This window comes from Mandrillus leucophaeus, unplaced genomic scaffold (assembly GCF_000951045.1).
Source record: "Mandrillus leucophaeus isolate KB7577 unplaced genomic scaffold, Mleu.le_1.0 Scaffold1079, whole genome shotgun sequence".
Classification (NCBI taxonomy): domain Eukaryota; kingdom Metazoa; phylum Chordata; class Mammalia; order Primates; family Cercopithecidae; genus Mandrillus; species Mandrillus leucophaeus.
The window spans coordinates 305,647-321,297 of NW_012098976.1; the positions used below are offsets into that span (position 1 = coordinate 305,647).

At 34.1% G+C, this 15,651-nt stretch overlaps 1 protein-coding gene across 1 annotated transcript in view; it reads left to right on the plus strand.

The window, feature by feature from the left end:
• The window catches only part of ERBB4 (erb-b2 receptor tyrosine kinase 4), a gene marked incomplete at its 5' end in the record, with an annotated part of 620,722 nt that overhangs the window by 211,551 nt on the left and 393,520 nt on the right, over nt 1-15,651 (plus strand). Inside the window, 2 exons of the mRNA XM_011986142.1 lie at nt 7,459-7,577; nt 10,121-10,262. Coding sequence (XP_011841532.1) covers nt 7,459-7,577; nt 10,121-10,262 — 261 coding nt within the window. The remainder of the gene's footprint in view (nt 1-7,458; nt 7,578-10,120; nt 10,263-15,651) is intronic.

Below are 15,651 nucleotides of genomic sequence, written 5' to 3' on the forward strand. Positions count from 1 at the left end.
TTGCATTTTGGATTAAACGGTTATTTTACCTGTGGAGTATATACTTCATGGTATGTATGGCCTGGTTAGTTCATTTAGAGTAGCTATCACCAAACCAATTAGGAATTAGGAATAAAAGAAAATTAGTTTTATTTTATTTTGTGTTGTGAAAATGTGTATGATTGTGGTCATTTAGAAGCCCAGATACTTTCTGATAATTCTATTTTTCTAGGTCTATTTTTTTTTTTTTTTTTCAAAAAAGACCTCTGAGAGCCTTTTTAAATACGTTAGATCATACATTGTAGCTGGTTAAAAGAATTGAAAAATCCTTAAAGTACAAAATTATTTTCCTGTGAAAATTAGGATCTAGGCTTATGATGAAGCCTTACTCTGTGAAGCAACAATTTTTGGCTGATTTCTTCTGTGATTTAATATGAGATAGGAAAGGGCATTCTAGTTTAAGACCAACCCAGCTCTGACTCTACCTTTCCATCTATGGGAATCTTTCATTAGAAATAAGAGAGTATTTTAGAGCAGAAGTTTGGAAATATTGCCTTTAAAATCTACTTCTAAAAAACATAAGCCTCCAAATAAAAATATGAATTTTCTGACATCTTCCCCAGACTTACTGAATCAGAATATAAGAGATGGGCCAGACATCTTTACTTTAAATCTTTCTATTTAGCTTTTAGCTTCTACCTGGTCCTAGACACACAAATGTGTTCAATTATTCTCCTTTGGAAGAATTAATAACAGTGTATAGTTTGGCATTAGTTTCATTGAACCTGATTTTTTCCACAGTTTAGCATGCTCTGTAAGTAATGCCTCTTCTTGGATGGTCTGTGAGCTTTATTTGTTTCACTTTAAGTGTACCCTGTTGATGATAGCTTTCTTAAAATATGTTACACAACCCAAAGTATTCGGTTTTTTAGTCACAATTTCATCATTAATAGGAATAAATACTGAATTTTAGAGCTAGAGGGTACCTCTAGAGAACATTTCATCAAGCCTCCTATCTTTAATTAAGTGGATGTCTAAAGCATGTAGAAGAGATTTCTTTTAAAATACTGACAAATAAACACTTAAGAAGCCCATTACACTGTTTTTATCCCTCTAGTAGTCTATAATTCTTCCTCACATCCAACCTATATCACTTCTACTGTAACCGAAGTATTTCTCTCTTCTAATTCAAACCTCCAAGTATATAACTGGAAACAGTGTAATAAAAACATTCCATTCAAATATTATCTAGTTAATGAACATGCTATGTTTTATGAACATAATTTGTCAAAATTTTGACAACAAAAATAGAAAAGAGGCAGCATAGAGGTATAAGTCTTTGAATAAAAATTGAAATAAAATTTAAAAAAATAAAATAAATATGCTTTAAAATGTGTTTAGCAATGGATTAGAGATTGCCCCAAGATACTTGTCGCTCAGACAGCTGCTGGGTGAGAGAAGGGAAATTTTCTACTGGTATATCATTTATCCCTAATGTTTGTCGTCAGAACCAGTGAAGCAATACTTCCATCGAAAATATAGGTCATTTCCCTCCCAAATTTTCCTATATCTACTTGCACATCAATTTTTGTTTGTTTGATTTGCCAATTAGTGATGGAGATCTTTACAACACAAATAGAAAATTAAAACAAGAAGTCACTGTGATTAAGTTTCAGACAAGGAATAATCAGTCAGTCAATCAAATGGTGTAAATGACTTAAATTTTTTTTCTCTCATTTGACTGCTTAGAATAAAGTTTCTCAACTCTAGACTGAATATTGGAATCCTAAGAGCTTATTAAAGCTACCAAAGCTCCTAGAAAATCGCGAACAATTTTGATTTAATAGGAACTAGGTGATTCTCAGGCATTGTTTGTTGTTGTTGTTGTTGTTGTTGTTTCCAAATGCTCTATATTCTGCTACTCAATATGGGGTCTGTAGATGAGTAGGCAGAGACATTGTCTGGGAGCTTAATAGAAATGGGCTTATTAAACAGTCTTGGGTCCCACTGATACCAACTGAATGAAAAGTTTTACTTACAGAGGAATTCCAATATTCAAGTTTGAAAGACTCTTAGGTGAGCTAATATACAACCCAGTTCAGAACCACTGGCTAGAGGAAATGAAGAGAATCAAAAGGCACTGAAGGAGAGAAGACATAGGAGATAAGGAAAGAGGAAGGAGATGGGGGAGGAAGAGGAAGTGTCAGAGTGTAAAAAGACACAAAGACTTTGCCTAAATTTATCCTTATTTCTATTGTTAATGGGCTAACAGAGATCTTTTGTCACTGTGATGTCAGTGCTCTGTTTTGCATTATTTATGAATATCTTTGTCTTTTTTGCTATTGTTGCTAGGAAGCAACAATAAATGTTTAATTAGTAAATTGCCAAGCCTCTTCGAGTAAAATAAATTTGTTCTATGGGAGTAACTTTAATCACAGTATTGGTTATCATTATATTGAAAGAAGTAATTAAGCCATAGTTCTTATTAGTTAGACACTGATAAGATTAAACTACTTAACAATTTTTTAATATTTTTTGACTTGATAGATATTTCCTCAGTAGTATTGGCTTACCACAAAATGTTTGATTCCTTAAATGTTACCCATCTAATTCTCATGGATGTTTTGAATGAATTCACATTCCCCATGTCAAGTTTACTGACCCGAATATAAGGAGTTTAATGTCCCAGTTTTAAATTTTATATTAATCACATTTAGTGTATACCATCAATGAATAAGCTAGTTAAAACTGGACGCAAATATTTTAATGCACCCAGTGAAGCAATATAGAAAGGATACTAAATACAAGGAAAAAAATGTAATGAAATATTTGAGCAAGGGTGGTATTAATAAAAACCAAAGCAATTATAAGTTAATGTTCCTACAGAAGCTGACTTATCTCATTGATTTCAGGAATTGTTTTTTGCTTTGTGTCTCCATCATAATAAAATATGACTATAATTTTATAAGTTTATTCTCATTAAGTAATGCTTATTAATCCAAAAAATGCTACTAAATAAATTTACTCTAAGATGCCCTTCCACTTGTCTTGCATGTAGCCTTGAATTGTACAAAGGGAATGTTTTCTTTCTTGATACAAGTCGCACATAATAATACAATGAAATACCTTTTAACGCCATCACTGTTTAGCGATTAAGCTTGTTGTCTTGTTCTTTTTGTCTACCTTTTATGTGTCCAGATGCTTCAGGCTGACTGAATTTTCATTTGGAATTAAGGGATGCAAAAATCTTGATGGTGAAAAGCCCTATATTAATTGTTGAATGTAATTTACTTTGAAATTAATCAATTATAGACTGATTTTGGATAATAAAAGCCATAATTCCCTTTTAACATGTTAAATAAAAGTTGTAGAATGCATCTGCATTTGGATAATAATTTAGAGGAATTTTTTACATGTTTCTGAAAGGGAATGTAGTATCAGAAACCAGCATGTCATGAAAAAATATGAAATATTTGAATACTATGTGGAAAAAGCTGCTATTTTCAAAAATTTAAAGTTTTTTTCAACACAAATGATTAAATAATTTAAAATATTTTAATAGTTCCACAGTATAATAATTGCTATTGAATCTACGATTGTACTACATTGGATTATATTTGTATAATATTATTTTCATATTTAAACAGTGTACTGAATGAGAGAAATGATTTTAACATGAACATTTATTACATAATTTTAAACTAAATTCAGGGTTACTTGTCTTATTATTTTAATTATTTTCTACATTAATTTTCTCATTTGGCAGGAAAAGCCAAAGTAAATAAATAAAGAGAAACAAACATTTTGTCTAGTTACTTCAAATCACCATGGAGTTAAAAATAAAAAGTAACACTTAGACATCTGTCTATGATTAAAATATGATGTGACTTATAAGATTGTTGACTCCATGCTATTGTTTTCCAGCTGAGCAATAGCTGTCAAATAGAAGCAAATTGATAAACTGTCCTGTGATAACACTTTTTGAATCTAGTTATTTATTTATTTAACATATGTCTGCTATTTTAATTAGTGACTGTTGATGCATCGAAGCATTTTATTGAATTTGGAAGAGAAGAATTGTGTTTGAATTTATTCTGTACAAAACTGTCAATTAAAAGTGTTTCCTTTAAAAAAATTTTATTTATATTGTATGAATTACTAATTAGGACATCTAAACAAATATACCACTTGGTTAAAAGGTAGAAATATCAATATAAGCATAATGTATGACATGAAGAGTTCATGAAAGGATATAAATGTTTTGGGTATATATATATGTGTATAATGTGTGTATCAAATATAAATAAAACTATGTAAATGCCAGTTACAAATATAGTAATACATCTAGAAACAAAATAAATGGAATAAATAAATTGTGAAGTATGTTAGATTGTAATTGATGCTGTAACAAAATACAGGAAGGAAGGAAGGCAGATGAAAGACAGAGAAAGGGAAAAAAGAAGATGAAGGTTCATGAGGAGTCAGTTGATTGGGAAAGATTCAGTATTAAACAGGGGCAGACTTCACTACAAAGGTGCGATTTGATCAAAGACTTAAAAAAAGTGAAGGGACAGCCCAAGAAGATTTGTTATGTAGAATTTTGTACCAGAATACTAATAGAAGAAATAATTTATTTTGAAGTTTAATGTAACGAAAATTGCAAATACAAAATATACCTTCACAAATCCAGATATAAAAACATCATTATTTTCCAAATCTTCTATAAGCTTATGGTAAAAAATAGCATGTAACCTTATTTTTACAAAATAAAAACATGACAGAGGGTGAGTCCAAGTGCCATTTTAGTTTAAACTCTATTTGATGTTTGTATTGATTATACTACATAGAGAATAATTAGATCACATCAAATGGAAGAATATTCTTTATATTTCAATAGTGTGCATTATTTTATTAATATCACCATCAAATTCAATGGAAAAGGATCCAACTAAAAATATGCAATCATGAACTAATCAACAGCAGAAATTTAAGGAGCATTTAAATCTTAGTATTTTAATATTTATCTCTTTATATTTCTTAGCAACCTACCTCTTTAACTCTATACACCTTTTTATCTCTCTGATAAATGTATTAAGCCCCCAGGAGATACTGCCATTGAGTTGGCAATACATGATTTACCTATTTACTTGAAGGGGATATTTACTTACTTTGTGTATTAAGTACCAACCCTGTGTTTAATACTGAAGATTAAAAATTAAGTAAGACAATAAACTTCAATAAACCCATAGGTTAGTAGGGGTGAGGTGGAAGCAAATATGAAAAAAATGCAATGTATAAGTACAGTAAAAATATCTAGGTTGATGAACACTGTTTATAGGGACCATGTAAAGCACTTTATACCTGTGTATTTATCTTCAATTCTATTAGATGGGTACTAACTCCATCTTTTAAAATGGTGAAGTAAAATACAGAATGGTTAAATAACTTGCCCATATCACATGGATATATTTTGGATTGGAGCCTAGATCTTCAGACTACATAGACTGCTGCATTGACTTTATCTTCTTGCTTGTTCAGAAGCAAGAGTGAGAAAATAACTCAGCTTGCAGCTGTGTCTGGAAAGGCTTCGGGCAAGTATTTCCTAGGCTGAGAGGCTAGGAAAGGGTTTTAACATGGAGAAATGCCTTGTGAAGAAGCAATGAGAATCACAACTGAATTGCAAGTGGTATTTCTATCTGGCTGTACGTGAGAAACAGAGTAATGTGATTCCTGGAAGGGCAGAGATGTGGTCAACTTATGGAGGGCTTTTGTCCCTTGCTTAAGGTTTAATTGTTTAGTACAGGGATGGTCATAAGTTTCACACTGTGAATTAACACTGATTTATAGGCGTTGTCTTACAGGTTCAAGCCATTACTTTTAGGGCATTGTGGAAGATTAACTGGAAGGCAAAGATGGGATCTGAGAAAACTTTTACAACACTATGTAATCATTCGAGATAGGCTTTTGAATAACGTTGGAATAGAGAGGGGGGAAATGCTGAGGAATATTTAGAAAACAATTCCTAATACTTGGCAATTTTATTAGGTATGAGAAGTGATGATAAGAGGATAGGAGACAGAAAATGCATTGCAAATTGCTAGCGAGCTACTGGATATATGGTGCTTCCATTAATTAAGATAAGGGAATGTAGAAGAGAAGTACACTCAGTAGTGGGTGTGGGAAGAAGAGTTATGTTCTGTTTTGTACACCTTGCTATCAAAATGGGGACTTCTGCAGACGGCTGCAAATGGATGCTGTAGCTCCATGGTGAACTCAATTCTAGATCTGAAAGTCAGTTACTGATAGATAGTATGCTAAGTAGAAGATGAATGACTTTTATACAGGAATGAGCCCATAGTCCCCCCAAAATTGTCAAGAACAAGTCTGGGGAATGCTAATGTTTATGAGGCAGAGTCTTGATAAGGTAGCAACAAAGAAAGCTTAGAAGAGCTGTTTAAAAAATGTAGGAAGAAACAAGGCTGAAGTGGAAATACAGAAACCATGAAGTGATATACTATACATATCCTGTAAAATTCATACCTTAAATACTCTAAAAATATTTTTGAAATAAGTGAGATAAGCAGAATTGTGTCTCTTATTACCATAATGTTGATGGATAACCTTTAGCATTGCTTTTAGTAAAGTATACCATGATATGATGCTGTCAGCTTGGATTGAAGTATGTAATAACAAAGATCAATGATACTTTTTATTGTGTTTACTGTGAATGGTTTTCTTTCCTTCCTTCTTTCTTTCCTTCCTCCTTTCCCTTCCCTTCCCCTTCCTTCCTTCCTTCCTTCCTTCCTTCCTTCCTTCCTTCCTTCCTTCCTTCCTTCCTTCCTTCCTTCCTTCCTTCCTTCTTTCCTGATGTAAAATATTATGTGAATTAACTAAACATTTATATATCCCTTTCTGCATTGACTACTAAAAGTCTTAGACCCATTTCTGGGGCCACCTTCTGTTAGGACCTTACTATACACATTGTATGAATTGACTTCACCTTTCCTAGCCTGCCAAATATCTCATTTAGTTATATCAATTTTCCTTTATTTTTAATTTTAGAGACAGAGACCTACTGTGCTGCCCAACCTGGAGTGCAGTGACTATTCACAGTGCAGTCATAGCCCACTGCATCCTTAAACTACTGGCCTCAAGTAATCCTCCTGCTCAGCCTCCCAAGTAGTTGGGATTACGGGCACACTCCACTGCTTCAAATTGGATTCTTTCTTGTTAAGTGGTATAATCGTCATAAAGCATTGTAATTATTTGCTGAAACAAGAAAGAATATAAACATGAAATAATTATATATTAATTTTGGAGATTTTTGTATAACAATTTTGTTCTAGTTGCAAACCTCATTCATTAAATGTTTGTTGAACTGAGTCAAAGATAGGGTGAGAAACTGTCACTCCAGAACTCAGCTTATGAGTTTCTCTTGGTGGCAGACTTTGATCATGGTCCTATCTCTGTCTTCTGCAGTGACAAGGACGGTGTGTGCAGAACAATGTGACGGCAGATGCTACGGGCCTTACGTCAGTGACTGCTGCCATCGAGAATGTGCTGGAGGCTGCTCAGGACCTAAGGACACAGACTGCTTTGTATGTCTTCAGTTTCTCTCTTTTATTATCCTGCTCTCCTTTTGAATCTTTGTTTTATTACAGTAAGATCAACTTTAGCCACTTTAGGATTAAGAAAAATGCTCTGCCCTCCTCGAAGTCATTCCCTCACTAGGTTGGCTATTGATTAACTAGAATTGTTCTCTTCTGCTAAATGAATTGTATCTTTCTGATATAATTTATATTACAAATGAGATTCATTGGAGAACATATTGAGATATCTTTCTATAATCTAATAGCATCCTTTCCCAGTAATGAAGTGATTACCTGTTTATGTGGTTGCATCATTGAGTTCTGTGAGTGGGAGCAATTGCATTTTATTTCTTGAATATAAATTTCAAGATTACAGAAGATACATTTATGGATTTCAGTATTTTCTAGTTTATATTTTTAAAGGGAATATTATTTTAAAAGTTTAAGATTTATAAACAGTTTGTTAGGGACAGTTTTTAATTATATTTTGATATCATATTCCTGACACAGTACTCTTTGTCTTTGACATACATTTCAGCAATCCTGAGTTGTATTTAACTCAATTTCATATACCCAGAACACCGGCTTAATTTTAAAGCTAAAAATCATAAAAACACACAAATGTTTATATAGTTGAAAATGAACACAGAAATTTTTTTCTCTCAAATATCCAGCAAACAAACGTATGTAGTAGAATTGAGCTTTTTTTTTTAAAAAAAAAAAAAAAAAAGAAAGACACTTAATTCCAGCAATGAGCAAACTATATATTAAAGCTCTTATGATATAGACAGTAATTTCTTAGTTTTCTTAATTCCATAAGGAATATAATCTTCTACACTCATCCTATAGTGAAACAAAAATATGTATTGCAGAAGTGGATAGGGAGGAAGAAGAAAAGGAAATAAAAGTGTTACAAATTTAAAGAAGATACTCAACAGGTCTTGAACTGAGAACCTTCCTCTGTCTTTCATCAGACATAGGATGGAAGCTTGATTCTGAAGACATTGAACACTGCAGGTGGTTCATTAACAATTCCATAACAATAACAACAAACAAACAGCAATAGCAAAAACTCTCACTTAGAAGTTTTGCACTGCAATTTTTTTCATGGTTCCATTATCATGATAAGCACGGTGCTGAGTGAGCTTCAAATTATCGTTTCATTACTTTTATGGAACGGTCCAGTGATTCCACTTTGGCTTTTGGTACAGAATGTTCAAGAATGCCAGACTAAGGCCTTGGTATAAGTTACATTGTTTTGTATGCTGTTGCAAAGCTAAATTTGTTTTATTCCTCTGGCTTATATTCCTTTGTTTCCAAGCAATCTGTGTACAACATTGCATAAAATCTGTTAGTAAAGCAATTATAATGACACATGAAGTTTTATAGCCATAAATTAAAACTTACTGAGTTTTCTAGATTGGTTTTTAATAGATTCTTCCTAGAATGTGTCATCTTAGTGAATCATGTATCATCAGTAAGTCTTGTTCTGATTATGCATCTAGTAGACCATCATCAGGGGATTGTCATGTTTATGATAAAGTGCTTGCTAAAACAACAATTGATGAAGCAAATGTTTTGAGGAAACAGAATAAATTAATGCTTATTAATAACCATATGTACTATTTATGATTAAATGTAAATCATAGCTTGAGTTTATGTTAGCTTGCTTTCCAAGGCCTAAATTATTCCTAAAAAGGCTTAATTTCTCAATTAAAAGAATTAGCTCGTCCACAATTTTGTTAATCACATATTTATATGTACTTATACCTATATTCTGTTTTTATATCAAATACCCACCTCTCAGGTGATAAAATGGTTTTTAATTCTTCCCAAATGAATTTGCAAATATTAATAAATTAAGTTATTAATATAAATATATGAGTCAGCAGAAATGAACTGTCTTCTACATGGTGGCTTTTACTAAATGGAGTGGCATTAGGAAAAAAGCCATACTAGAAATGACATCATATTGTTTAATTACAGGCTGACTATAGCTCATTACCTCTTTACATTTTGGCATTACATGCACCGTATTTGTATTTGTCTAGTCACCAACCAGAGCCTTTTCTTTAAGTCCAATATAAATCAGCATCACAATGTTTTCTTACAGGACAATGGTGATAATTGCACTTTACATGTCACTTGGGACATGGAACTCTTTAAAATACCAGCCCAAGTGAACATCTAGCCTGTAGAATTAGGGACTTGGTTGTCAGTGCTATATTTTAAGACTAAATATAAATGCTTTGAATAAGTGTGAACTGAAATAATTTTTCACTATTAGCTAACTTTAAACCAATTCTCAGTTTAGAAATTACTGGATACATGCTAAGCACTTTAAGCTTCAGTAGCCATAAATGGCCTATTTACTGACACTGGAAAAAAGAGTTTTATGAAATTTTAGAAACACACATGACTCTTAAATTATCAAATTTTGTAGTATTTGTGGAATTATTATAGAAAACAACCTTCTCATGTTTTGGCAGTGTTTCATTAACAAGTATTATGAAGTTTATTTGTAAATGAAAGTAATATTTGCTGTGTTGCAGGCCTGCATGAATTTCAATGACAGTGGAGCATGTGTTACTCAGTGTCCCCAAACCTTTGTCTACAATCCAACCACTTTTCAACTGGAGCACAATTTCAATGCGAAGTACACATATGGAGCATTCTGTGTCAAGAAATGTCCACGTAAGTAACAGAATAAGAATAACCAAATTAATTGGGTCATTATTTGAAATCAAAGGAATTTTATGTAAGTTTATTTTAATTTGAAACTTATAAGAATATTATAAGTACTTTGGGCATAGGTACTATTGTCCCCATTTTATAAATAAAGAAATTACCCAAAATTTAAAGTTATTGGTGTAAAGTTTCATAGCAAAGGAATGACATGTTTGAGCTTATAAAACTCTTACTGTGGCAGGGTGCAGTGACTCACACCCGTAATCCCAGCACTTTGGGAGGCTGAGGCAGGTGAGTCACCTGAGGTCAGGAGTTCGAGACCAGCCTGACCAATATGGTGAAACCCTGTCTCCACTAAAACTACAAAAATTAACCAGGCGTGGTGGTGGGCACCTGTAGTTCCAGCTACTCTGGAGGCTGAGACAGGAGAATTGTTTGAACCTAGGAGGTGGAGGTTGCAGTGAGCCGAGACGGTGCCACTGCACTCCAGCCTAGGTGACAGAGCGAGACTTCATCTCAAAAACAAACAAACAAAAAAACAAGCAAACAAAACCTCTTACTGTTTTTACTATATCACAATATTTTTACCTATCATACTGTTTCTCCAGAAAAGTAATTAGTTAAGTGGCAGCAAGCTATGTATTGAATAGGATCTGCTTCTAATAACAATGGATTTTTACCTAAAATTATTTCAGAGTCTTTATTTGTAACTAGAATACTTAGCATTTTATTTTTAATATCAAGTTAACCTTAAACAAAACATATATGTATGCGTATATATATATGTTTAATAGCAAATTAGCCTTAAGCAAAACACACACATGCATATATATAAAGGGTATGTTCAAGGATCTTAAACAAATTGATAACATCCTGAGGATTCAAAATGACAGACTTAACTTTCATCAGGTGTTCAGGATAATATATTGACATTTACTTGAGCCTTTTATTTATTTATTTATTTATTTATTTATTTATTTATTTGCTTTGAGTAACCAATGGGACATTTCCTATTGGAAAAGCTGAAAAAAATCACTATGTATGTCCATATACTCATTTAAAATAATTCTTTATAGTCTATGCTATACATACAATGTGACTTACTTCACTTTGTGTATGTGATACAGCAGGAAATACCGGCTGAGCATCCATAATACAAAAATTCAAAATCTGAAATGCTCCAAACTTTGAAACTTTTAGAGTGCTGACATGATGTCACAAATGGAAAATTTCACACCTGACCTCATGCAATGGGTCACAGTCAAAATGCACACAACGCAGTTTATTGAGTGTTCCCAAGGGGGAAAACACACACACACACACACACACACACACACACACACACATACACACTCAGCCCCTTTTAAGTGTGGTACATCTTTTCCATGCATACCCAGATTTCCCCAGGGATGCACACCTACAAAGGATAATAAAATGGCACGTGTGCAGGCCAGACATACCAATGGCAGGTTTTCCAAAATGCCATTTTGTGGTGTTGAAATATTGCTGGAAATATCAAAAAGGTCTGCAGCTATCCCTCTGGGTAATAAGAGTGGTAAGAATAAGAGGAAACATTTATGCTTATCTATAGCACAGAAAGTCAAGCTTTTGGAGAAAAGGAAGAATAGTGTACATATGCAACATCATAGAGAAGAGAAGAGTACAGTGTTGGTATGAACACCTTATGTGATCTGAAGGAAAATAAGGATAAACTGTTCTATACTGAAAATGACTAACGGAAGTTAATGAAAAATAGAATAGCACTGAATAAAGCGAATGATGAAGATCTTGCTTGTGTACCGAAAGAGTGGATTTGTCAACATGTAAATGAACATGCCACATAATGGTATGCTGATCATGAAACAAGCAAAGATCTAGCACAGTGAACTGAAAGTTGAAGAGAACTGTAAATATTCAACAGGCTGGACACAGAAATTTAAGAAAAGACATGGCATTAAATCTTTAGAGATTCGTGGTGACAAAACATCTGCTGATCACAAAGCAGTGGAGAAATTCATCATTGAGTCTGTCAAGGTCATCACTGATAAAAATCTGACACTAGAACAATTTTGTGATGCTGATGAAACATCACTGTTGTGGCATTGTTCCTCCAGAAAAATATTGACCACAGTTCACTAGACAGCCTCTGCAGGAATGAAGGATGCCAAAGACAGAATAACTGTGCTGGAATGTGCTAATGCAGCAGGCACACATAAATGTAAACTTGCTGTAATAGGCAAAAGCTTGCATCCTCGCTGTTTCCAAGGAGTGAATTTCTTACCAATTATTATGCTACTAAAAAATGCATGGGTTACCAGGAACAGCTTTTCTTATTGGCTTCACTCAAACATTCTATGCTAGTACCTCCTGCTCACTGCTGGGAAGCTGAACTGGATGTTGACTGCAAGGTTTTGTTTTTCCTTGACAACTGTTCTACTCATCCTGCAGCTGAAATTCTCATCAAAAATAATGTTTATGCCATGTACTTTCCCCTAAATGTGACTTCATTAATTCAGCCATGTAAACAGATTATCCTTAGAGCAATGAAGAGTAAATACAAAAACACTTTCTTTTCTTTTTCTTTTTCTTTTTTTTTTTTTTTGAGATGGAATCTCATTCTGTCACCCAGGCTAGAATGCAGTAGCATGATCTCGGCTCACTGCAAGCTCTGCCTCCTAGGTTCAAGCGATTCTCCTGCCTCAGCCTCCTGAGTAGCTGGGACTACAGGCATGTGCCACCATGCCTGGCTAATTTTTTTATATTTTTAGTAGAGACTGGATTTCACTGTGTTAGCCAGGGTGGTCTTGATCTCCTGATCTTGTGATTCACCCACCTTGGCCTCCCAAAGTGCTAGGATTACAGACGTGACCCACCCCATCTGGCCAAAAACACTTTCTTGAATAGCATGCTAGCAGCAGTGAACAGAGGCCTGGGTGTGGGAAGGTTTTCAAAGGGAGCTTAGCATGAAGGATACTGTATATGCTGTTGTCAATACTTGGAACACAGTAACTAAAGACACAGTTTTGCATGCCTGGTACAACCTCTGACCTATTAGTATATTCAGGAAAAAGGAGGTTACTTGGAAAGATTCCCTATGTCAAGTGAGAAAAAAATATGCCCTCAGAGTTCATCAGTAAGCTGGAAGAAGTGGTTATCACAGAAGTTTTTAACATTGATAACAAGTTGTTCCTTCATTGACTGATGGTGAAATTGCAGAAGTCACTCTGAATCAAAGCGATTGTGGTAATAGTGACAATGAAAATGTTTTTAACATTGCACAAAAAGTACCTACAGATGACATGATGAAAATGTGTTATGGGCTCATTGAAGGACTGGAGCATGGTGCATTCATAACAGAACAAGAAATCATGGGAGTTTATAAAATCAAAAAGAGACTTCTAAGACAAAATTCACTGTTGTTAATGGGCAGATGACCCTGGAGGAAACATTTTAAAAAGCCATCCAGCAGAAAGCCCCCTTATCCCTGTAGGACCCATTCCCTAGTTTCTCAGCTGTTTCCGCTGTTTCTTTTTACCTAAGAAAACACAGTGTATTGTAACTTTTTAATCAAAACACAGCATCATAGGTGGACACTAAAAGCCTGCATTATTTGTTGTTGCTGTTGTTTCACAGCTGATACAGGTATTCTAGTGATTCTACTGTGATACCTAGTTATTCCGAACACATTATCTTTTCACTGTGTTAGTGATATATCATTTTTTTTTACTTTTACGTATTTGTATGTGAATAAGTGTAAGAATATGATTGCTTGTCAGTAGTATATAAATTTGGTGTTATGAATGACAGTGATGCCAAACAACCACAGATTGTCTATGTGGGTGACTGAGATAGTGACGCCTTTGTTTCTGATGGTTCAATGTACACAAACTGTGTTTCACACCAAAAATTACTTAAAATATTGTATAAAATTACCTCAGGTCATGTGTATAAGATATATGGAATCATAAAAACTGAATATTGCTTTTAGACTTGGGGTTTATCTGCAAGGTATTTCATTATGTTTGTGCAAATATTACAAAATCCAAAACAGTCTGAAATCTGAAACACATCTGGTCCCAAGCATTTTGAATAAAGTATACTCAATCTGTATAAGGAACATGGGATTAGAGTGGCTATGGATTGTGGCTTTGTTCCCTTATTAGTCATGTGATTTTTAAATAAAACCTTCAGTTCTCTATTTCTTCTTCTTTAAGATGTGGGTTATAAAAATTATATCTTCTGGCCGGGCGAGGTGGCTTATGCCTGTAATCCCAGCACTTTGGAAGGCCGAGGCAGACAGATCATGTAAGGTCAGGAGTTTGAGACCAGCCTGGCCAACATAGTGAAATCCCATCTCCACTAAAAATACAAAAATTAGCTGGTCGTGGTGGCACACACTTGTAATCTCAGCTATTTGGGAGGTTGAGGTAGGAGAATGCTTGTACCCGGGGGGCAGAGCTTGCAGTGAGCCGAGATCATGCAATTGCACTCCAGCTTGGGCAAAAAGAGTGAAACTCTGTTTCTCTCTCTCTATATATAAATATGTATATAAATAAATATATAAAAATATATATATCTTCCCTCCTTTCTTTCCAAAGCCATTATAACAATCAAAGAGATAGGATATAAGGATGAGAGGAGTAGATTTTTTATTTTTTTGGAGACAGAGTCTCATTCTGTCACCCAGGCTGAAGTGGTATGGCACAATCTCCACTCACTGCAACCTCCGTCTCCCAGGTTCAAGCAATTCCCCTGCCTCAGCCTCCTGAGTCGCTGGAATTACAGGCAATGCCACCATGCCCAGCTAATTTTTGTATTTTTAGTAGAGTCTGGGTTCATCAACATGACAAACATGTTGGCCAGGCTGTCTTGAACTCCTGATCTCAGGTAATCCACCTGCCTCGGTCTCACAAAGTTCTGAGATTGCAGGCATGAGCCACCGTGCCAGGCCGAAAGGGGTATATTATTTAAAAAGACTTTGAAAACACAATTCTAGTCATTGTTATGTAACATGTTCATATCTATTAAAATAAAAATTGTACTTTGACTTCTTTATGTATATACATAAATATATATGTGTTTAATATGTCTCTTAATTAGCATTTTAAAGTCACAGGCACACTAATGCCAAGACAGCAAAGATTTTGCATCTTAAATATTTTAATATTCACACCAGTCCTTTTCATCTAATAACCTCTTATCTAAAGTCACCCTATATGTCACCATTTACCATCCTTAGAAAACTGAGGGCTTGGCAGTATTGTAGGATGGGGCTAAATGATATTTTCCCTTTTCTTAGACATATATTATATTACTACCTAATGTACTACCTTCAAATTAGGATGCATTTCCCAAAGACAGTCAAACCTATGCTTTCTTGGAGTTTTTTTTTTTT